Genomic DNA, 23,459 nt, shown 5'->3' on the forward strand with positions numbered 1-23,459 from the left:
AAGAAGGACACAGCTTTATTAATAATAACCAGTAGGCAATCCTTTATTTCTGCATTGCTTTTCTGTAGAGCCCAGTAGTCATATCTGTTTTGGTCTACATATTTGGAATTATATTATGGTGGTTATTTTTGCGAGACAGTCCTAGCTCCTGTACTTGCCTCTCCTTTGATTTGTGTGGTCAAGTCCACTGCTTATATTATGTCCCAGCCACCCCAAAGTTCCTGGTATAGTTAGCAAGTTAAACCTGACTGATGTCTTGGAGTAAAAAAAAAAAAAAAAAAAGGCAGAAAAAAGAATTGATTGATCATTCACTGTGTGCTTTGAATTAGCCAACTACACCCCAAAACTATACATTCAAAATTATTCAGGGGAATAATTTTAATAAAGGCAACATTTTCTGAGCTTCTGTATCTCAGAAATTGTCTTCCTTGATACAGGACCCCAGGGAAACTGGTTTAATTAAAAAGTAAGTTTTTCTGTCAGTCTGCTGAGTCCTCAATAGACTAAACAGCTGCTGATTTTCTAATCTGAGTGTGACATGGTGCTGTTCATTTTCATATTTATCTCTGTATATCTCACAGGGGAGCCAAATCTAGCAGGTCATGTTGGAGCACCTATCCTGCTGTAGAAAATATATTTGTGTTAGGTTTGCCTACCACACTGTAGGAATTCTCTAAGCAGTACATATTTGCTAGCCAACATTGCTAATCCTAGGTCTTTATTTACTTTGAAATTCTAGTCACGTTATATATCATTAGCTAGTTTTATGTATTTTATTAGCATTTGTCCTTTAACAGCTCAGCAATACTTAGTGGCTAGAAATTGTTGCAAGTATTGTAATAACCTTTTTAATCTTACATGCTGAGGCCTCTAGGTCTCTCTTACAGAAATAGGCTCACTTTTTTCACAGAATATACACAGTAAAATGGGTCATGCCTCACTAAGCAAGTTATCTCTTATTTTTCTCAGTGTAGACCACACTAATCTAGAGGTGAAATAGCTTCATGATCCATCTTTCAGACACAGATGTGGAATTTGAGCAGTGGTAGCATCTGAGCTTCTGTGTTTACTGAAAGATGACTGTCTGAAGTGATGTTTCATCTGCTGTGGCAGCAAGAAATCTGCAGCCACTGGTTGCAAATGTTGCAGCCTCAAGTGAACACTAATCAAATAATGCAGGTAGTGTGTATGAAGACGATGACCCACGCATGTTTTTATGATTGTTATTGACACGTCTAAAAAAGTAGATCAGAAAATTACCCAATTGGGAACTGAGTAATTATGTTCCACTTAGCTCCTGGAGGATAAAGTTCCTTTTATTAATGTGCTTTTTTTCAGGTTTAACTGCACAGTTACAGGATTATTTTTCAAATAGTTCATTATAATGTGGTATTCTAAAAAACATCAAGGCAAATATTTCTCAGTAATGATCGTGTAACAGTTAAAGAGATTGTGCTATGCCTTACAGCATTCTAACTAAATCGGACAGCTGTTTCTGTGTTGAGTGTGTGTGTGTGTGTGTGTGTGTGATACTAGATGCACTGCTGAATCCCCAGAATACTTGCAAATGTGAAACATGAAGTTAACAAAAGCCTTCCACTGTTGCAGGTGGCCATGGAGCTCCATATATTGATTATAATAGCATACTTTTTTCTATTGTTCTTAAAATCACACCTTCTTGCTTTCTTTCTATTTTGAATCTTGCAGATTTCAGAAAGAAGATCAAGAAATGTTTGAGGTTATTTACAGTAGAATATTAATTTGGTATGCATTTGATGGGAGGAACGAATGACAATATTTAATATTTCCATACTTTTATAATAAAGGGTATCGAGTACTGTATAATCATTAGTTTATTAAGCATATCTTTATGTGCACAAACATTTTATCTCCTTGTTACATATTCTTCTGATCCAACTCCACGTTTATTGCAGTCTTCAAATAAAGACGTATCAATTCTCCATAATTTTAGTTGGAGTGCAAGGATCTCTTGTGCAGGTCTGAGCGTACAATGTGACATGTTATGCATCTAAGCAGTGGTGGTCTAATTTCCAATAGAGCAATGTGGTCATATATCTCATTATAATCAGAGCATGTCCATAAAAATTACACTTTTTAAACAAGCTTCTTTAAACAAAATTGTAGAGTAGATTTTTCAGGTTCTGTTTTGCTGAGTGCCTTCATGACCTAAGTGATTTCCTTGGGAAACTTATCATGCAGCCAGGAAGAAACCCAGATATGATTGCTGCTTACATGCTACCCACAGCATTATCTTTTTATCCTGAGCAATTGGTGCCTGCTTCAGCAGAAGAATGAAGTCTGGTTCATTTGGTGTGAGCTTATGGCAACAATGAATCACTTGAAGTGCAAGTGCAGTTTCCTCCACTTTCCAATTTCAAATTCATAGGATAGAAGGGTAGCAGTGGATTTATGCTCTTGCTTTGCAGAACTTGTTGCCCATAAAATTAGAGATGAGGAAATAATAATTTTTGTATTTTATTAAGATATGAACACCTCCCTCTCTTTATGATTTCAGTATTGCTTCCTGGATTTTACTATTTCAGTATGAGTTTAATAGCATTGACTTCAGTGAGCTGAAAAAGCATATACAGTAGTTACTGCCTTAATTTTTTTCTATCCTTAAAGATATTTTACATCTCTAATTATTATTTTGCCTCCTTTCCAAAACAACTACCCTTTCCTCCCTCAAAACATAACCTCCTATGTTCTGTAAACAGTAGCTGCAGTTTATGATAGAAAAACTGGTCGAAGTGGTAAACCTTTCCAGTGGCATGGAGACACTCAAAAGGTTGGCAGCTCTGTGCTGTAGGAGATACTTGCAGGATTCCAACAGAGAAACTTGTGTGTGGTTCTTAAAATTATAGGCTGGATTTAAAAAATAAACAGCAACACCTAAACAAACTTACTGAAAAACCGAACATTGACTGCACATAGTGGGTCCATGCTGCAGTTCTGAGAAAACAGACATCAAATTGAATAGTAGTCCTAACCGCATTGCTTATTTGCAGATTTCTATCCAACTGCCAGCAGAGATCTTTGATGATTGATGTTCAAAGAACAGTATGCTGTGTTTGGATGTCCATCTATATGTGGAGAGAACACGTGGAAGGGGTTAAAGATTCAGTTTTGCTTCAGACTAAGAGTACTTTAATTTCATTGACAAGAGTAGTTTAAAACTTTAAGTTATAGCAAGAAGAAAGTCATATCCACAAACAAATTTATACGTTATATAAAATTCTTGGAAGCCTCGTTGTGCCATGTAGTATATGAAGAAAATTCATTACTAATGGTTATCAAATACCTCTGCTATGACACAATGAATCCATGTAGCTGAATCAAGTTCTTGAAGGACACACATAAAGAAAAAACAGTGTCATTGTCAATCATATGCAAGTCTTCAGAGGTCACAGCGATGCCTTGGTCATGGTGTTCCTGTCTCTGTTCTTTGAATTGAAATTCAAGATGCATCTCTCCTGAACAGAGTATTATTTGTCCCTTCTAAGGTGTGAGTAGATTTCTGCGTGATCATGCAGGTTTGCTTCTTAGGACCTTTGTGATCTTTTGGGGATACTATGCTTACCTCAGGCAGTATAAACCCACAACCTTTATTCTAAAGAAATGATCAACTATGTTGATTTGCACATCTGAGAAAAACACACATAGAAATATAATAAAAGGCTAGAGAGTAATAAAATCAGAACAGGATATGAATATAAATGAGTAATTTTGCCAGCAGTGAACTAATGAAGCCTGGTTTCCTACAGATTTGAGCTTCTTGTTTGATTTGCTGGTACCAAAAAGGTGCAAGATAGATTTGAAGCTTTTCTTGATTATGGCTTTTACATGGTCTTTGTGTGGACTGTTTGCTATCTAGTGAGATGTGACATCTTTGTCACCCCTACATGATTTCTGTAGTGTCTCTGTATTGTGCAGCTGTATAATTTCATAGCACTTGTGACAAACAACTCATCTTTTTAAAATGTAGCTGAAATTAGCAAATGGTTTGGGAGTTAATGACAGGAAGAAATACATGTATGTACACTCAGGCACACAGACATGTCCTGAACACAGTTGTGTAAAGTCTACTCTAGAAGTGATAAGGCCAGTGGAGAGGATAAAACATGCAGAGAACTCTGGTTGGAGTTAATCATAGAATCGTTTAGGTTGGATAAGACCTTTAAGATCATTGAGTCCAACTGTAAATCTAATGCTGCTAGGTCTCACTAAATCATGTCCTTAAGTGACACATCTACATGTCTTTTAAACATCTCCAGGGACAGTGACTCAACCACTTCCCTGGGCAGCCTGTTCCAATGCTTGAAAACCCTTTCAGTGAAGAAAATTTTCCTAACATCCAGTCTGAACCTCCCCTGGTGCAACTTGAGGCAGTTTCCTCTTGTCCTATCACTTGTTACTTGGAAGAAGAGACCAATACCCACATCACTACAACCTCCTTTCAGGTAGCTGTAGAGGGTCATGAGGTCTCTCAGCCTCCTTTTCTCTAGGCTAAACCCCTCCAGTTCTCTCAGCCGCTCCTCGTACGACCTGTGCTTCAGACCCTGCACCAGCTCCGTTGCCCTTCTCTGGACACGCTCGAGTCATTCAATGTCCTTTTTGTAGTGAGGGGCCCAAAACTGAACACAGGAATAGAGGTGCAGCCTCCCCAGTGCCGAGTATGGGGGGACAATCACTTCCCTAGTCCACTAGCCACACTATTTCTGATACAAGCCAGGATTCTATTGGCCTTCTTGGACACCTGGGCACACTGCTGGCTCCTATTCAGCCAACTGTTGACCGACACCCCCAGGTCTTTTTCCTCCAGTCAGCTTTCCAGCCACTCTTCTCCAAGACTGTAGCATTGCATGGGGTATTGTGACCTGAGTGCAGCACGTAGCCTTGTTGAATCTCATACAACCAAATGAAACAACTTTTGGTGATTGCTGATTCACATACAACCATTGCCTTTTATCAACTATTGATGAAAATGATCAAATATCAGAGATCCCAGCTTTTCACTTTAAGTCTTCGGTATTCTTGGTGTAATGAAAGCTGAAGAAAAAGCAAAGGTAGCTGTGAAAGGCAAAATAAGCATGTAATTTTTTTAATAACTTATGAAATGGAGTTCAAGTGTATCATTCTGTTAAAAGAGTAACATTGAGGATTTTTATTTCTACTGAAGGAAGCATGAGTTTTCTTTTTAATATAAAAGGTGCTAATTTGTAATACAATTTTGATTAAGGCTTAGCACTAAATCTTGCACGTAAATGCTGAATATGGAACATTGTCTTTAGGAATTTCTAAACAGTGGAAAGACTTATTGGTTATATTTCAGAAATGATAAACTGTCAATAGCTTTCTTTCAAGCTATTATAATTTTTACAGAGGAAATGATATGATTATTATCCCTGCAGTAGTAACATATGGATCTCTACCACAGCTCTCAGAATAATGTAGGCTTCAAAATTAATAGGTGCTTATGGCTAATTCTAGTCTGAATGATTTGAAAATGTCTAGAGTTTAATTAAAACATGTATTAAAATGAAGCAACTCATAGTAAAGTTCAACCCTGCAACCAGAAGATTTAGGTTAGAAGATAGGAAGTAACTGGAACCCCCCAGGATATATATCCTGGTCCTGGGAAAAGAGGTACTTTCCCTCTACCCTGGATGCAATTGCTACAGGATTTCATGGATGTGCTTCTGCCTTTGTGTAGAGGTGTTGCAGATGAAAATGTTAACATGGTAATGATTTAGTAGCAAATCAGGATTTATTAATGACTAGCAGTACTTAATCATTAACCAATTTAAGGATTTACAAAATAATTCAGTAAAATATGTTATGATCAAAATAGCAACTTAATTACAGATTCAAAAATTACAAGATTCATACTAACTTACTATAAAGGTATCCTAAAACAATATATTTGTAGGTACATTCAAAAATGCAAGATGTACAGAAAAAATTATTTGGATCTAGTGAAATATGTATGTACCCACACTCATTAAAATAATTGTATATACCTAAACACATCAGTAGACAGCAAAATGGGTGAAAGGAGCTAGCCCAAAGTTAAAATTTCCCTTTTCTCAAACTTACAGTAAATACTCAGAATGCACTGGCATTCCTCAATGGGTGAAAATTAGACTCGAGAGGGTCAACTTTGCCTGAGACTCCTGTCAGCTCTAACAGCGTGTGGTACCTTAAGGATTTGATATCCAAGAGGCGTCCCAGCTCAGGGGAGATGCTGGTCGCAGGCCTACTGCATACCAGGAGAGCTCAAAGGGTGTCACTTAGGGTTATTATTTATAGGGTCCAAGATAATGGACTTTCATAAGTTTTTTTTCCACTCTGGCCCAGCTCGAGTGATGAAATATTTTGATGTTTTCCACCAGTTGCACAGGCCAAGAACATGATGGACCTGCAGTTCTGTTGCTGTTCTCCTTCAACCACATCCCAGGTACAGGTGTACCAGGCTGTCAGGAGGTGATGGGCTGTTATAACCGTTCCTAAGCTATAGTGAGAACAGGAGCCAGGCTCATCACAGGGGTGCTTAAATGCTCTGGTTCACTGCTATAAGCAGTTCATACCTCCCTAGATTGGTATGTGGCCCAAGAGAGAGGCTGGAATCACTCCAGGAACTGAGCAGCCTAGCGAGGAGGTGGGGGAGGAATTGCACCACCAGAGGTATCACAGAATCAAAGAATTGTCTAAGTCGAAAAAGACCTTGAAGATCATCCAGTCCAAACAATTACCTAACATTGACAGTTCCCAAATAGACCATGTCCCTCAGTGCTATGTCGACCCAACTCTTGAACACCTCCAGGGATGGGGACTCCACCACCTCCCTGGGCAGCCCATTCCAACGCCCAACAACCCCTTCTGTAAAGAAATGCTTCCTAATATCCAGCCTAACCTTTCCTGGTGCAACTTGAGGCCATTACCTCTTGTCCTATCACTTAATACTTGGTTAAAGAGACTCATCCCCAGCTCTCTGCAACCTCCTTTCAGGTAGCTGTAGAGGGCGATGAGGTCTCCCCTCAGCCTCCTCTTCTCCAGACTAAACAATCCAGTTCCCTCAGCCGCTCCTTGTACAACCTGTGCTCCAGACCCTGCACCAGCTCCGTTGCCCTTCTCTGGACACGCTCCAGTCATTCAATGTCCTTTTTGTAGTGAGGGGCCCAAAACTGAACACAGGAATCGAGGTGCGGCCTCACCAGTGCCGAGTACAGGGGTAAGATCCCTTCCCTGTCCCTGCTGGCCACGCTATTGCTGACACAAGCCAGGATGCCATTGGCCTTCTTGGCCACCTGGGCACACTGCTGGCTCCTGTTCAGCCGGCTGTCAATCAACCCCCCAGGTCCCTCTCTGACTGGCAGCTCTCCAGCCACTCCTCCCCAAGCCTGTAGCGCTGCTGGGGGTTGTTGTGGCCCAAGGGCAGCCCCTGGCATTTGGCCTCATTGAAACTCCTCCAGTTGGGCTCAGCCCATGGCTCCAGCCTGTCCAGGTCTCTCTGCAGAGCCTCCCCACCCTCGAGCAGATCAACACTCCCACCCAACTGGGTGTCATCTGCAAACTGACTGAGAGTGCACTCGATCCCCTCATCCAGATCATCAATAAAGATGTTAAACAGGAGTGGCCCCAAAACCGAGCCCTGGGGGACACCACTCGTGACCGGCCACCAACTGGATTTAACTCCGTTCACCACGATTCTTTGGGCCTGGCCATCCAGCCAGTTTTTTACCCAGAGAAGCGTGTGCCCAGCCAAGCCACAAGCAGCCAGTTTTGCCAGGAGAATGCTGTGGGAAATGGTGTCAAAAACCTTACCAAAGTCAAGGTAGACAACATCCACAGCCTTTCTGTCATCCAATAACCAGGTCACCCTGTTATAGAAGATCGGGTTTGTCAGGCAGGACCTGCCTTTCATAAACCCATGCTGACTGGGCCTGATCCCCTGGTTGTCCATTATATGACTTTTAATGGCAATTGAGATGATCTGCTCCACTACCTTCCCTGGCACTGAGGTCAGACTGACAGGTCTATAGGTTCCTGGATCCTCCTTTCTGCCTTTCTTATAGACGGGTGTCACATTTGCCACTCTCCAGGCCAATGGGATCTCCCCAGTTAGCCATGATTTCAGGTAAATCATGGAAAGCAGCTTGGTGAGCACATCTGCCAACACTTCAGCACCCTTGGGTGGAACCCATCCGGTCCCACAGCCTTTGTGCATCCAGGTGGTGTAGTAGGTCTCTGACCACCTCCTCTTCAACTGTGCTGACCTCAATCTGCCTCCCCTCCCCATCTCACAGCTCCTGAGGCTGGGTGTCCAGGGAGCAGCCAGTTCCACTGCTAAAGACTGAGGCAAAGTAGGCATTGAGCACCTCAACCTTTTCCTCATCCTTAGTTACCATGTTTCCCTCTGCATCCACTAAAGGAGGGAGATTTTCCCTAATCCTCCTTTTGCTGTTAACAAATTTATAGAAACATTGTTTGTTATCCTTAACAGCTGTGGCCAAGTTGAGCTCTAGCTGTGCTTTGGCTCTCCTAATGTTCTCCCTGCACAGCTTCACTACATCTTTATAGTCTTCATGAGAGACCTGCCCCCTCTTCCAAAGGCAATAGATTCTCCTCTTATTCTTGAGATCCAGCCAAAGGTCCCTGTTTAGCCAGGCCGGTCTCCTTCCCCGCCTGCTTGTTTTCTGGCACACAGGAACAGCCTGCTCCTCTGCCTATTTCATGAAAGCCTTGCCACCACCATTTTTATGATCACTGAATTCTATATGCACCTGTTCCCAAACCCATTCAAATGAAATGAAGAATAAAGCTTAATGTTTTACTGTGTTTTCTGTTTTGAGGAAAAGAATGTCCCAATTTGTACTCTACTCACTTCAGCCTTACAATGTGGGTGATACCAAGGTCCTGAATGTGATTGTTCTGCAGCTTAAATGGTGAGCCTGGATAGGAGGGGGAGACTGTCTCTTTTTCCTCAAATGACTTCCATAACAATACATATCTAAAAATCCAGTAACTAGCATAAACTTGGCACAATTTCCATTGGCATCCATGGCTGGAGTTAGCTCGGCTGGGTTTAAATAAAACCCTGTAGCTCCATTTAAGAATGGAAAATAGTATCTGTTATATTTCAAAGACACTATTTGTAATGTCTAGTAGTAGTAGTTCTATATATCTGTAAATGTGTGTGTCTTGCAGTGTAAAGGTGGACCTTATTTAATTTTCTGCTTTGTTACAGCTGTTATAACTGTTATCCTTTCCACTTCCAGTATAGTCATAAAGGCGCCTTTTTAGAATCGTTATGATTGCTATACATTTTCATTTTTCAACAGTGCTAACTCATTTCTTTGGAAACTGTAGTAGAGTCCTCCTCTTCCTAAATAAAATAATTACATAGTTTTTAAAAACATATACAGTTGTTTTCACATAAGTACATTGCTGTAGCCACAATCAGGAAGTGGGGGGGGGGGGGGGGATTGCAGTCTGTTTACAAATATCTCCCCATATCCATGCAGCTGTCAGTATCTTTGGCAAATGGCGAAATAAGAGACAAGATTAGTTTTATATAAAGCTGGACTATCTAGCCTATGAGCAGGATATAGACTTCTAAAATATTTGCTGAGGACTAAGTAGAACATGTGCTGCTTCTATGATTGCTTTGCATCAGGCCTCTGCATTTGGAGAGGAAAATATGATAAATGTTTAGATTAAGGCTGAGAACTTTTTTTCTGCCCTGAGCTTTTTCTGGTTTTTAAGAACAGTAGGCTTGGATGTCTGCAAATGCTCTATTGTTTACAAACAGTGGATCAATAAAATAACAAACACAAAATTATGAAGGCCACTGTTACAAAACACAACAAATAGTATTTTTCCATTAGACTGCCCACATTTACACGTTGTTTTCATATTCAGTTAAAATAAAACTGAAATCCACAATATCATTTTAGATGAGTGTTTCATTTTGAAGTTGCAGGGCAATTAAGATACTTTTTTATCAAAGGTATGTGTGACAACACTGAGATAGAAACTCAGTGATCGGTGCCCATGATTAAAGCTGAACAAACTGCTTTAATTGAGCCTTCTCTTAATCTTATGCTTTGTTTCCTATGCAACAGTTCATAAACATTGTGGAGCCTGCTTTTATAGATATGAAAGGTATTAGTCCTTTCCAGAGGCTCATTCTCAGGGTAAAATCCATTCCTTCTTCTATAGCCCAAGTATTTGGGCTCGTTGAGGGTGAATGAAAAGAGCATGTCTGTTGTCTGTCTTAAGAAACCGCACTGCCCTTTCCTGCCACTTGAGTGAGGGGTTGGAGCAAGCAAATGTCCAAGCAAATAATGTATTTTCCCAGTGCTGATCCTGTAAAGACATTCATAGGACTGATTACAATTATTGTGGGATTCATCTGCCTAAATATAAGTGTCTGTAGCTGAGCTCAGCTTCAGCTCCCATTATAATAAAGGGAAACATATGTAGTGGTAGTTGAGAGAATATCCTAAAAATCCTGTACTGGTATTCTAAGTGTACCCAATCCCACCCTGCACACACACACCCCCTTCCCATTTTCACTTTCTCACGCATAACAGAAATTAAGAGCTCCAGCACTTTTATAAAGTCACTGTCTACTCTCTTCTCTAAAAATAAACAATATATTCTATTAGAAAATGAGAGAGAGGAGCCAGGCTTGAATTAGAGGTCATAGATTCAGAGTTAATTTAGAATTTGGCAGTTGACCCAGATATGATTGGCAAGGAGATTTCCAAAAGGCTGCAACTGTAAATTGGAAATAAATGGAAAAAGATTATGTGAGTGGGAGACAGCTTTGAATCTATAATGCATGTCCCGAGACTGACTTGCTCATAAAAGAGTATGTGTTTAATGTGTCATAAAAATATTTAAGCCACATTGGTCTTTGTATAAATATTTCATTTTTAAAGTTGGATTTTGGAGTTGCTAAAAATGAATTCAGCATGCATATCCTTGCCATCAGTATGAACGATTAAAAAAGGATCACCAGAAACTTTTTTCCCCCCTTCCAGACTCAAATTCTCACAGGACTGTTTTTATGTTGTCTTTTGTGTCCAATTCAATTTTTTTAGTCCTTGCTATATCATCTGTTTTGTTATATAGTATTTCTCTGAGAGAAACTAGGGATCTATGACATTAGGAGGCAGTTTGGAGGCAGACTGAGTTGCTGCCAAGAAGGCATTCATGTATGAATGTGGGTGGGTGACTGAGATGTCCAAAAGGGACCCTTGTCCATGTTCCTTCAACTACTTCTGTTCCAAAGATGATATATGTCTGTAAATAAAGCAAGATATATTTTGAATGTGCCCATGTTCTGCATCATTAGTTTTTTCACTGCTGGGAAACTAAACTGCAAGGATCTGAACATCTGCTACCACCTAGCAGCTTAAGCGGCTTAAGGGAGGAGTGACAGCAGTTAGAAAAGACCACCTCTAAAATAGTCTCTGTTTTTCTTTATGCTATTTTAAGTACATACAGTGGTCTTAAATTAGCTCAAAAATAATTTAGCTCAACATTCATGTTAGTACCATATCTAGGGAATAGTCTCTAGGGCTTAAGAAACCATTTAGTAATGACAGAGGAAGAGGAAAGTACATGACCAGAGCTGTGCTCACCACGTCACGCTGTACGAACACGTGGCCAGTGGCCCTTCTGGACACAGAAACTGAGTCTGTGCTTCCCCCATCTATAACAGCATGTGAAATACAAATGAGTGCTAACTTCTCCGGTCTCACTCTAGTGTGTAAGACTTAGACCTCACTGATTATCATTGTTTTATACTATTCCTCACAGGTGAAATCTGTGCTTTTAAAATCCATGGACAAGAAATGCCCTTCGAAGCTGTTGTGCTAAACAAGACATCTGGAGAAGGTCGTCTTCGAGCAAAAAGTCCTATTGACTGTGAACTGCAGAAGGAATATACATTCATCATCCAGGCCTACGATTGTGGAGCAGGACTAGGTGGAACAAACTGGAAGAAATCTCACAAGTGGGTGAAAATTAGGAGAATTTTTTTGCTTTGGCTCTACATTACAGATCAGATTGAAGGGCTCCTTTTTATACTGTAGTCAGGTAGAAAGCAAATAAAAAAAAGATGAACCATTGTTGCAGTAGTCCATCCACTTTTTATTCCTTTTTACTTTTAGAAAATATTTTTCTTTTTTGCCTCCTGCAATTTGATCCATTTTGCAATGGTTCCAGTTGAAGCTTTTAATAGGATCCCTGTTCAAGTGGAGAAACACATCTCAGTTTGGTGTGTTTTTTTCATTCTTGCTTTCACGTTAAATACATTGGGTAAACAGATCATCCAGGACACGGAAGCTAGCTTTTAATTGATACTTACAAATTCTAAATAGGTTTTCTCTCTGTTCATCTCATTTCATATGGTGAGAAAAGATAAATTGCCTTTTATTTTTAGTATATGCATGTATATAAGCTGCAGCAATGCTGCCTTTGCATAGTGTGTTTCTGACCTCAGCTTTTGGATAGCAAGTCTCAGAGGAATTCAAATCCTCGGGAAGAGGCGGGTATCGAAGGTTAGTAGGTGGTACTTTTTAACGTGGAGTCAATTCCCTGTATAATCTTAAGTGGCACAGTGCCTATTTTCCTCTTCAATTCACGAAATCAAGCTCCAGATCATTTGTCATTAAAGATGAATTTAACTCACATGTAGATGTATAACTGCTGTACAAATTGTTCATCTTGCTGAAAGCTATTTAAATAAATGATTAATAGTAATCATTATTCCTTTTGCTCATCTAAGACACATGACTATAATACATGCTGAACTTTTTCAGGATATTTCAAAAGGATGCACATTTAGAAGGAAGGCTGCAAAATCAAATAACCATTTAGTCAAAGAAACAGTTTTTGCTTCATATTTATTAAATTTTATGATGTTTTTCCCTCATGTGTCAGTAACAAGATAGTATGTTTCACTTGTGCAAAATTTTGTCTAATCCTTACCAAATGAGATCTGGTCCATCGGGACAATACTTTTTTTCACTTTCTTGTAGTGGTCTGTATAGTAAACCACACACTAAGCTAGGTTGTCTGGGGTCTCAACCTTTACTACTGTCTCTGCCATTGATCTAGAGAGTCCCTTTGTCTCTCTGTTACCTTGCCAATCAAACCAGATAGCAAATTCTTTCAGAGGAAGGCCTTTAGAGTTTGCTCATTAAATACTAAAGGCCTGTTATTTATGACTCTCAAAGGTTTACATGTAACTAATTAAAGCATTAGATAATTATAATTAGCAGAAGGTAAGAGACATTTAATATCAAAGAGTGTTCATAAACTGACCATTTTTAGATAGTGAATACATAAGACTACTGTAATTCTCTTCCTCTTTTTTTGCTTATTAACCTGTTTTACACTGGAGTGGTATCATTGACTTTCTGCTGGGGTCTATTTTGAGAGGCAGACTGATTTTATAGGGAGCCCTGTGAAGCTATCCCCCTACAAGCTATGGCATTAAGGTTTTTACCTAGTGCCACATTAAGATATTAAATTGGGCAAATTAAACATAGAAATTCAATAATAACTTATTTTATCAGATGTTTATGTAGTTTTCTAGATGTTTTGTTAGTCTTTTCAAACAGTGAAAACAAACAGTGATGTGTCATGATAAATTAATTTTTCTCTTTGATGTCTTTACCTATTTTAGGGCAGTGGTCCATATCCAGGTAAAGGATGTCAATGAGTTTTCACCAGCTTTCAAGGAGAGTGTGTATAAGGCCACTGTGACAGAGGGAAAGATCTATGACAGCATACTGCAGGTAGAAGCCATAGATGAGGACTGTTCCCCGCAGTATAGCCAGATCTGCAATTATGAAATTGTGACAACGGATGTTCCTTTTGCTATTGACAGAAATGGTGAGTATGGAGAAGGACAAATTGTAAGTTCTGGGACAGATAGGAGCAATTTCTGTCGATAGTTTAATAACCTATTGGTACTAGCTGGTAACCTGGCTTGAGTTTTATCTCAGGAGTGTAATACTGTTCTCATCTCTGAGAATGAAAGAATTGTTGCACTGGGAAATTCCATCCATTTTACTTAAGATTTGGTAAGAAAATGCCACAGTAATTTATTGTGGAAATTAAAACTCCAGGTTTAGTTGAGCAATATGTTTCTCTGTCACTCAGTCCATTCTTTTAATTGTCTCAGATCTAGTTTCCCATCCACACGATGGCATTTCCTAACGCAGTATGTAGCTCTATCTAATGGGATTTATTCACTGGTTTGTAGCTAGTCCCATTCTTCTGAACTTTCTGGAGCAGAGTCTAAATGTAGAATTGAATATATTCTTGTTAAAGAATATTAAACTTTCAGGGTGTGGGTCTGCAGATCTACCCATACGTCCTGCTTCCTGAAGCAGATACATTACTCTGCAGTATGGAAGAAAATATGCTTTGGAGAACTAGTATGATTTTTTTAGGGTTTTAGATTTTAGTTGGTTTTCTAATGTATATAATATTATAAGAAAATAATGAACCGTATTATGTTTTCCACATGCAGCAGTTTTTGACCTTGGTGGCCCTGTCTGTTAGCTTCCTGCTTTTCTCACCAGTGAAAAGCACAGAACTTGACAATGAGTTTGGGAGAGGTGGCTGGGCTGCATTAAAAATGTGTTGAATATCCTCCCTCCCATTCTGTGCTTGCTTCAGAAAATACAAAATAGTAGCTTTGTCTTTCAGGTACTTCAGCAGTCCCATACTGGCATCACTTTGTAGATAAGAATCCTTGTTATTAATGTTCATGTGTGCACACTTGTACAGAAGTTCAAAATGGAAATTTCTGTGCTCACAGAATTTGTTTCCCTGAAACAAGCATCCTGTGTGCATGCCCAGCAATGCTCTTATTTATCTTTCCCAACAGAAACATTTAATCCATTTTGTTGTATGTAGAATACACTCTGGAAGTTAAATCTGATTTTTGGCCAAACTAGAAAATGAAGGCATGCATGGAGCTATTGTTTTCTCTAGGCAGTCATTTTTATGTTGGGATGTTTTATAAAAACCTTTTCCCCTGTTAAAAAATTATTCATCTTTATTTGTGCAGTTCTCGCACAATGCACAGCTGAGCATTGAAAGATAATAACCTGTTTGCATCAATAAATTGAAAATTACATTGCGGAAAAGAGCCGTCTTGTTATAATACATTGGGAGGCAAGTATACTATATAGGAGGTATAATCATAATGAGTATGTTTGTGTTTAAGTAAATGAGGTCAGCTGGCATAGTAATCTTTTGCCAGAGCAATTGCACAAAGGATTTTTTACAGTAAGTGGGTATTTAAAAGTAGATGTTTATGTGTAATTCCCTGGAAGCTTTTCTTCTCTATGGATTTTTTTTTCTAACTGTGGAATTTCCCATGTTGTCATAAAAGGAAGTTCTCCATGTTTCTGTTTGAAACCGTTGTTTTTCCAGAATTCCACGTGACTTGCCAGTATGGGGCTGGCTACTTACATGAGTTACAGGTAGTTTAATAATTTTCTACCAGGTTTGTTACAGATATGGATAAATAATACACTGAGATTAGTGTGATATAGAGCAGACATTTCTGTTGCTTATGCCTTTTTAGCTCCTATCACACAGTGCAGCTGGCTCATGAGTGATCATGGGTCTTTTACATTCAGAGGCATGATCAAAGGCATGTGAAGTGTCAGGAATCCTTGGTTACATCTTTGTCTTCATGTGCCTGGGACCTGCTTTTCAGCAAAGGCAGTGAGAAAATCATTGATTTAAACATGACTTTAAAGCCTGCAGTGAATAACTGGTAGAAGGTTGTAGTAATTGTAGTTTCTTGCTCATGAATTCAATTAATATTTTTTGATCTATTTGTTCACTAAAAGCACAGCGCTGCCACAATCAACAGTAATTGCAGTCTAATTTGCAATTTTTTAGATAATGGTAATTGCTTAAACCCACTGGGATTAGAGACAGAGTTAGAATAGATGGTTGCACTTCTATTTTGTGACAGAAATATGTTGCTTAGTTCCAACACATTTCGCTGCTGAGAATGTGTCTCTATGCCAGCTGATATAAGCTTTCTCTGATGCAAATTCTTTGGCATTGTGCCTATTTTTGTTACCTATGGGATGATTAAAATAGGTGTATGAGATGCCTGGGACTGTCTATTAATGCTGAGCTAATTAGGATTTTGTTTATAGTAATTTTTTTACCCATTGTGAAAAACAAATCTAGGTTCTTGTGTCTTCTGCAAGTTATGATTTTTTTGTGCTTTTCAGTAACATGTGTGGAATTTCATTGCCCAGAAAGAGCATTTAACTAGATGCTTAGAATCAAATCTAAATATTGCAGAGAGCCCCAAAAGTAAGGGGTGTGTGAGGAAAACATACCATTATCAGTCCCAGATTGTGGTGGTTTTTTTTTTTCACCACTAACCTATGAAACTAACCACAAACACAGGCCTTTAGAAAGATGAACATGCTATTCCATCAGCTTTTTTCTTTTGGCAGATCATTGTCTTTTTAGGCAAAGCTTATTTCTTCTATCTAGATCAATCCAGGGAGAATATTGTTGTCCTGAAAAAAATATTTTACACATTGGGTGGGGAACATTTGCAGAAAGGAAGAGAGAACCCTCCAGACTATAGCAGTGCAGTGTCTACATCACATCACCAAACTGTATGAGGCACAAGTTGATGGGCAGCCAGCACTGGCACGGGAAGCAGCATTCAGCTCTGGTGTAGTTCTTATAGATCATTGTAGGTTAGGCACCTAAAGGTAGGTAATATAAAGCTTCCCATTTACATTTGGCGATTTTGACCCTTGGTACGTATATTTTTTGTTAATAAAGTTACATTGTGTTATGAAACCATAACACTAATAAAATTTGTATATGACGAGCCTAACCTGGAAGGTGATGAACTCTTGGTCATAAAATACAATCATGTAAAGGCATAGAACAAATCTATTCTTTGCTATGCAAAGAATTGGAACTAAAGGTGTTAGATATGTTTTGAGACTTCTGCATGCAGTTTAGTCTAGTTGTCTTCTTAGCAGAGAATCCCAATCATCACGTGAGTTATCATATCAGTATTGTGTAGGCTTTTTTCAGGCAACAGAAAAATTAAACCACAAAGCACAGATCTGTTGTAATGCCAGCAGAACATTTCTATGCATTTCCTGCCTTCCTTTGTCAGGGATCATGGTCAGATGATCTGATAATTTAGATATAGATACAAATTCTGTAATGGCCCAGACATACTCTCATCTCTAAAATGGGGATAACTATATTTGCCACCCACCACTGGGAAGCACTTCACATATACATCAGTATGAAGATTTTGCCAAGAAAGGTTGGACCAGATGATCCTTGAGGTCCCTTCCAACCTGGTATTCTATGATTCTGTGAAGTTGAATTACTGACTTACCTGTCCAGTCAGTACAGGTTCCATCAAGTTACATATGATAGAAAACAGATGTGAATAGGATCTCACGAGGTCATCCTTTACAGCACTGAGATCTGTGTTAGCAGCTATGCAAACTTCATATTGTCAGAAAAGTAGTGCAACTTTATAGTTAAGCATTTGCATGTGATGTTTATTTACTGAACTACAATTTCTTTCCATTATCATTGAAAAGTGCACCTTTTTGACAAGAAGTAATTCTAATCCTTCAGTTGACTTATGGTCAAATACAGGTCCTGGTGGCTCTTGACAGCTGGGAATGTTGAATTGCCACTCCTATGAGTGGACTGAAGTCAGAGGCCACTCATGTAACAATGCTAGCCCTCTTGTAAGAGTTAGGAGATTCAGTTTTATACTTCTTATACACATAGGAAGGAAGCATAGAATTTAAGAAGGAATTGCCATAGTAAGATGGTCAAGTCTTTCCCTGTTCTTGTGACTGCTCCAAAATATAATGAAAGACAGCCATAAAAGAGGGAAGTCTGTGTCAAATTATCCCCAAAACTGACCCTGAAGAAAGAGAGATGTAAATGTGTTTGTCCTTAGGAAGGAATGTTTATATTCCTGTTGTCACTTACCTGTTTTTTCTTTTTAAATCTGTTATAGATTTGGGTATTTACAGGAAAAGGCAGAGATTTAGAAAGACTGAAAAAAAAGTTATGGCCTAATTGTGAACTGTGTAGAAAAATACTTACTTTTCGCATTAAAATTTTCATTTTTTAAAGTTATTGATCACCTTTTGGTTTATGGGTGAGATGTAAATAGAAATTCTCAGTCTATCATTTCTAAAACTTTAATGTCTGTATCTATACTGCTTCCCTTCTGTGTCTACTTTTTAATCATATTGATCAAATTGTAAAATAACAAAGAAGCATAAAGCATCAGAGGTAACAGAAAAATAGAATAATTAGGAAATCAATAAGCTATTGAGTAACATCTGCAAGATATCCAAATGACCTTTCAGAATCTTTGTTGTCCAAATCTTAAAAGACCATAATGAAATACAAATCTTGGAAGACAGATTTAGTGAAATGCAAATGTGTTGTAATGATTTATAGATCTTAGAGGACAGTTAATGTGCCATGAAAATTCTACCAGTCTGCTAATGTAGATTCAGACAATTTTGGTTTCTTCAGAATTATATTTGCTGATCATGGACTAAAATAATACCAAGGAGAACCAAATAGGGAAGTATAAAGATTCATGTAAGAAATAATATAATACAGAAAGGAAGGTATAACTGTGCAGATATTAAGTGTATACAGTGGCAGTTTTTCATTAGATCCTCTTAGATACTAATCAAGCAATTCAAGACAGTAAAATGGATAGGTTAAATTGTTTTGTCGGTTTACTCTGCCTGGATAAGGACCCGACTGAGTGTTTACAAATCAGGATTAAAGGGAAGACAGGGACAAGAGACATTACAGTGGAGGTCTGCTACAGGCCACCTGACCAGGAAGACTGAGCAGATGAGGCCCTCTAGAGACAGATAGGAACAACCTCACATTCACAAGCCTTGGTCCTTGTGGGGGACTTCAACCACCCTGATATCACATTCACAAGCCTTGGTCCTTGTGGGGGACTTCAACCACCCTGATATCTGTTGGAGGGACAACACAGCAGGGCACAGGCAATCCAGGAGGTTCCTGGAATGTACTGATGATAACTTCATCCTCCAAGTGATGGAGGAGCCAAAAAGAAGAGGTGCTATGCTGGACCTTTTTCTCATCAACAAGGAGGGGCTGATGGGAAGTGTGGAGCTCAAGGGCAGCCTTGGCTACAGTGACCATGAAATGATGGAATTCAGGATCCTTAGGGCAGTGAGGAAGGTGTGCAGCAAACTCACTACCCTGGACTTCAAGAAAGCAGACTTTGGCCTCTTCAGGGATCTGCCTGACATAGTAGCATGGAATAAAGCCCTGGAGGGAAGAGGGGCCCAAGAAAGCTGGTTGATATTCAAGGCTGACCTCCTGTAAGCTCAGGAGTGATGCATCCCAACAAAGAGGAAGTCAGGTAAGACCACCAGGAGGCTGCATGGATGAACAAGGAGCTCCTGGACAAGCTCAAACACAAAAAGGAAGCCTACAGAGGGTGGAAGCAAGGACAGGTAGCCTGGGAGGCATACAGAGAAACTGTCCAAGCAGCCAGGGATCAGGTTAGGAAGGACAAAGCCCTGATAGAAATAAATCTGGCCTGGGATGTCAAGGGCAACAAGAAAAGCTTCTCTAGGTACATTGGTGATAAAAGGAAGACTAGGGAAAACGTGGGACCTCTGTGGCAGGGAATTGGTAAACCTGGTTACCAGAGATATGGAGAAGGCTGAGGTACTCAACAGCTTGTTTGCCTCAGTCTTCAGTGGCAAGTGTTCCAGCCACCCCCCCCCAACATGCAGAAGGGAAAGGTGGGGACCAGAGAATGAAGAACCAACCACTGTAGGAGAAGGTCAGGTTTGAGACATGCCAGCAATGCCAACATGCCTAACACAGATACTTTAACCAGCACCTATGGGAATCAGATCACTGTATTTGATTAGACTCCAGGGTTTGGATGCTCCCCATTACAAATTTAGCCCACACAACTTGATTTTGCAGATCCATGCTTGAAAGCAGTTGCTATGTGTAGCATTGTTACAGAATAAGTTTGTTTCTTGAAGTCTAGAACAAATGTTGTCATTCAAAAAGATGGTATAACAAATAGCCCTGAGCAAAACTGTGAAATGTATTAAATAGTCTCAAGTTTCAATTTGAGCAAGAAGTGGAAATAGACAATTAAAATGCTGAACTCATTAAGTACAGAAACGTACATTGGGCATGGTAATCTTCCAGTTCTGCAGGGAGTACCCTGATCCCTTTTTTTGTGGAATTTGTAATGTCTTTTTTCCCAAAACAGGTAATTTGTCACCTTTAAATATCTGCTGAGTTGTATATTCCATGTGATAACTCTGTGCTGCCATATCAAATACCACTAATTGCAAAGGTGATTCTGGGGCTTTTCTTGTTTTTAAAACCCAGGGAAAGGTGTCAAAAGGGCTAAAAATCTCTCTCACATGAAGGGTAATAGGTTTAGGGGAAAAAAGAAAGACATGTAGGCTGGGGAGATGTTCACCAGTAGCTTTCAGGAATGTGGCTGCTGTGTTGAAGTAGTATATTCTGGGAAGATGTGGAAAATCAGGTTACACCTACTCATACTTTACATTTCAAGATGTAACTGCTAATGATTCTTACAGTCTTACTTTAGAAAGTGTTGTTGAGCAGATGTTTTCTAATATAAACATGCCTGTATTATATTCATAACATCTTATATTTGCCTAAGAATTTATTTATTCTCCGCTGGATTGAAAGAAGATATTGCCCGTTCCTCATAACTCTCCTGTCTGTGGATGTCCCATATGCTTCAAAGAGCTTTCTGATCACAAAGAACTTGATTAACCAGCACCCAAACATTATAGTCTTGTATGTGTTTAACCAAAAAGTAATTTCTGAATGTTATAATATTGAATCTATAGGTAACATCAGAAACACTGAGAAACTGAACTATGATAAACAGCACCAGTATGAGATAATGGTAACAGCTTTTGACTGTGGGCAAAAACATGCAACAGAAGATGTCTTAGTACGAGTCAATGTCAAACCAGTATGCAAACCAGGCTGGCAAGGTAAGGTTTAATAGTTTATATATTTAATTTTTTTTATAAATCTCTTTTCTTCGCAGTTTTCCATCCACCTCATGGTAAGGAAACTAGTGTGCTTATTGAAGTGATATAGAAAACTATTACTATCTCTTATGCTTGCTTCATTCCATGGCTGTTAAAAAAATGGATAATAATCCCATATTTACTTACATTTGCTATGTTTCTTCTCTAGTCAGAACACAGAACAGATTAGGGGGGGAAAAAAAATATTTTCTAATAAGCTATTTTATAATTCTGTCTGAATATGCTGAAACATTTGAAAAACACTTCTGAGTTGCCTTTTTCCTACTACTCCTTTAAGTAAAACTTTTGAAGACACCATGACATGGAAGTTTTCCCATGTGTGCCAGAGTTGTTGCTTATCTTGTTCCAGGTACAGAATAGGCTTTCATGTACATGTATGCATGAGTCAAGGCATGCTCAATCAGCAGTGGGAGTGAAAGGCTTCTTTTCTTTTGTCCTGATTACTATCTTTATATTGAGGCATTTCAGTAGCAATTGATTTTCTAAAAAGATTGTAAGGATCTACAGTCTACTCTGTCTAGAACAGAGAAAAACCCAGCTGGCAATGTACTAGGAAGATAGATATGCCACAAATTATAAGGAATTAAGATGAAAATGAGAGCTGGATTAGGGACAAACCAACTGGATGTAACCATGTTATGCAGATGTCATTCAGGACTAACCTGACCTTCATAATCGTAATTTTAAAAGAGAATGATTGAGAAGGAAAAAAAGTCAGTTTTGCTGTTGTACTTGAAGGTAAATTTGTAGACTGACATTTAAAAGGAGAAAAAGTTTTCTTTGTAAAATGAGAAGCCTTGTTTAGAGGACCTTGAAATGAAATGTGTACAGTATTATGATTCCATTTTCACAGTCCTCACTGAGAACACAACCACATTTTAATTTTTCATGGATGTACTAGTTACCCACCCACCCAAGTATTTTGAAGAGCTTTTTTTTTTTTTAAGAAAAATAGAATAACTATGAACTATTTCCACATTTTCTGGTCTTGTAAAATAAATCCCATGTTTTATTCTATAAAACAAACATGGTCTCTTTACACTGTTGAAATGTTCTCTTTCCATTTTATGGAGTCATCTCAAAGAAATTAAATACTCCTTACTTAGCTTGGATTTTGTATTAAAATGGGTGCGATTGTTGGTTTTTAAAATTTCCATATTATTTCCATTTAGGTATTTTATTGATTGAATAATTTTTGCAAAGATACCTTACGAGTGGTGTCTTTATATTGTCCAATAATGTCATACTTATTTCATAATTCAAGCATTAAGTATAGGAGAGATGGTCATTGCTCATCCCATCAGATGGGTATAGGTACCAGGTAGCCAATAAAAGTAACAGAAACAACATCAAATAAAGTTTGTTTATTGTTTGAGATTTTTAAAATGTGTTGTTCATCTAAGATTATGTGAAGTGTTTAGAAGGTATTTAAGTTTTTAACGAAAAGTAGGAATTCAGCTATTGTTATTTTATGCATGCAAAATTTTTCTCTTCTAGAACTCAGAGCTGTATGTGTCTGATTGTTTGGTTAACACTAGTTGGTATTTAATATGAGAGGCAGCTAGCTTATTTTTAGTGTGATGGTGGAAAATAGAGAAAACAGCATATATAAAGCAACAGCTTTTAAAAAAAGAATGCAATACATAAAGTTTAAAGCAGCTTGTCTAAAGCATCTCAGATAGGAAAGGATATGCTTTGATAGCATTCATTATGTTTGAATTTGGGCTTTTTGTTTATTTCTGTGGCAATTTGGCACAACTATTCTTTCTCCCTTCTGATCTGTTAAAGTTTTATGATGGGTCTTTATCATGGGCAAGGTTAAAACTATGAAATAGTTCAGTACATATTCCGTGCCATCCACGTGGAATTGTACCTTTCCATCTGTCAAATGGGTGACTGCTTCACTTCACTGGCATGTCTCCAGGTCAAATGGCATAAAGTGCAAGAGGATAGTGATTGCCTAATCAGGGTATAAACTTTTTAGGTAAACAGTTGGGTAGATATCACTTTAGTTCTTAATTACTAAGTCATTAATTATAATTTGAAAATCGCTGTAACATAATACTTCCAGAAATTTCTACATTTCTCTTAATTAGTTTTTTTTATGCCTACTTATTTTTAAAGGTGAAGATAGTCACATAGGTGGTGATGTTTTCTACTTTGGGCCAATATCTGTGAAAATTAATTCTTGCTAGGAAAAAAACCCATCAAATAAGCAAAACTTAATAATAGTATTTTCAGTACTTAAAGAGG

The 23,459-nt window shown here is 38.5% G+C and overlaps 1 protein-coding gene across 2 annotated transcripts in view; it reads left to right on the forward strand.

The window, feature by feature from the left end:
- Positions 1-23,459, forward strand: part of CLSTN2 (calsyntenin 2) — a 400,483-nt gene that overhangs the window by 293,854 nt on the left and 83,170 nt on the right. For both annotated transcript variants that reach the window (XM_074911635.1, XM_074911634.1), the window contains 3 exons: positions 11,851-12,046; positions 13,724-13,932; positions 20,997-21,146. In XM_074911635.1, coding sequence (XP_074767736.1) covers positions 11,851-12,046; positions 13,724-13,932; positions 20,997-21,146 — 555 coding nt within the window. The remainder of the gene's footprint in view (positions 1-11,850; positions 12,047-13,723; positions 13,933-20,996; positions 21,147-23,459) is intronic.

The sequence above is a fragment of the Athene noctua genome, chromosome 8 (assembly GCF_965140245.1).
Source record: "Athene noctua chromosome 8, bAthNoc1.hap1.1, whole genome shotgun sequence".
NCBI lineage: Eukaryota > Metazoa > Chordata > Aves > Strigiformes > Strigidae > Athene > Athene noctua.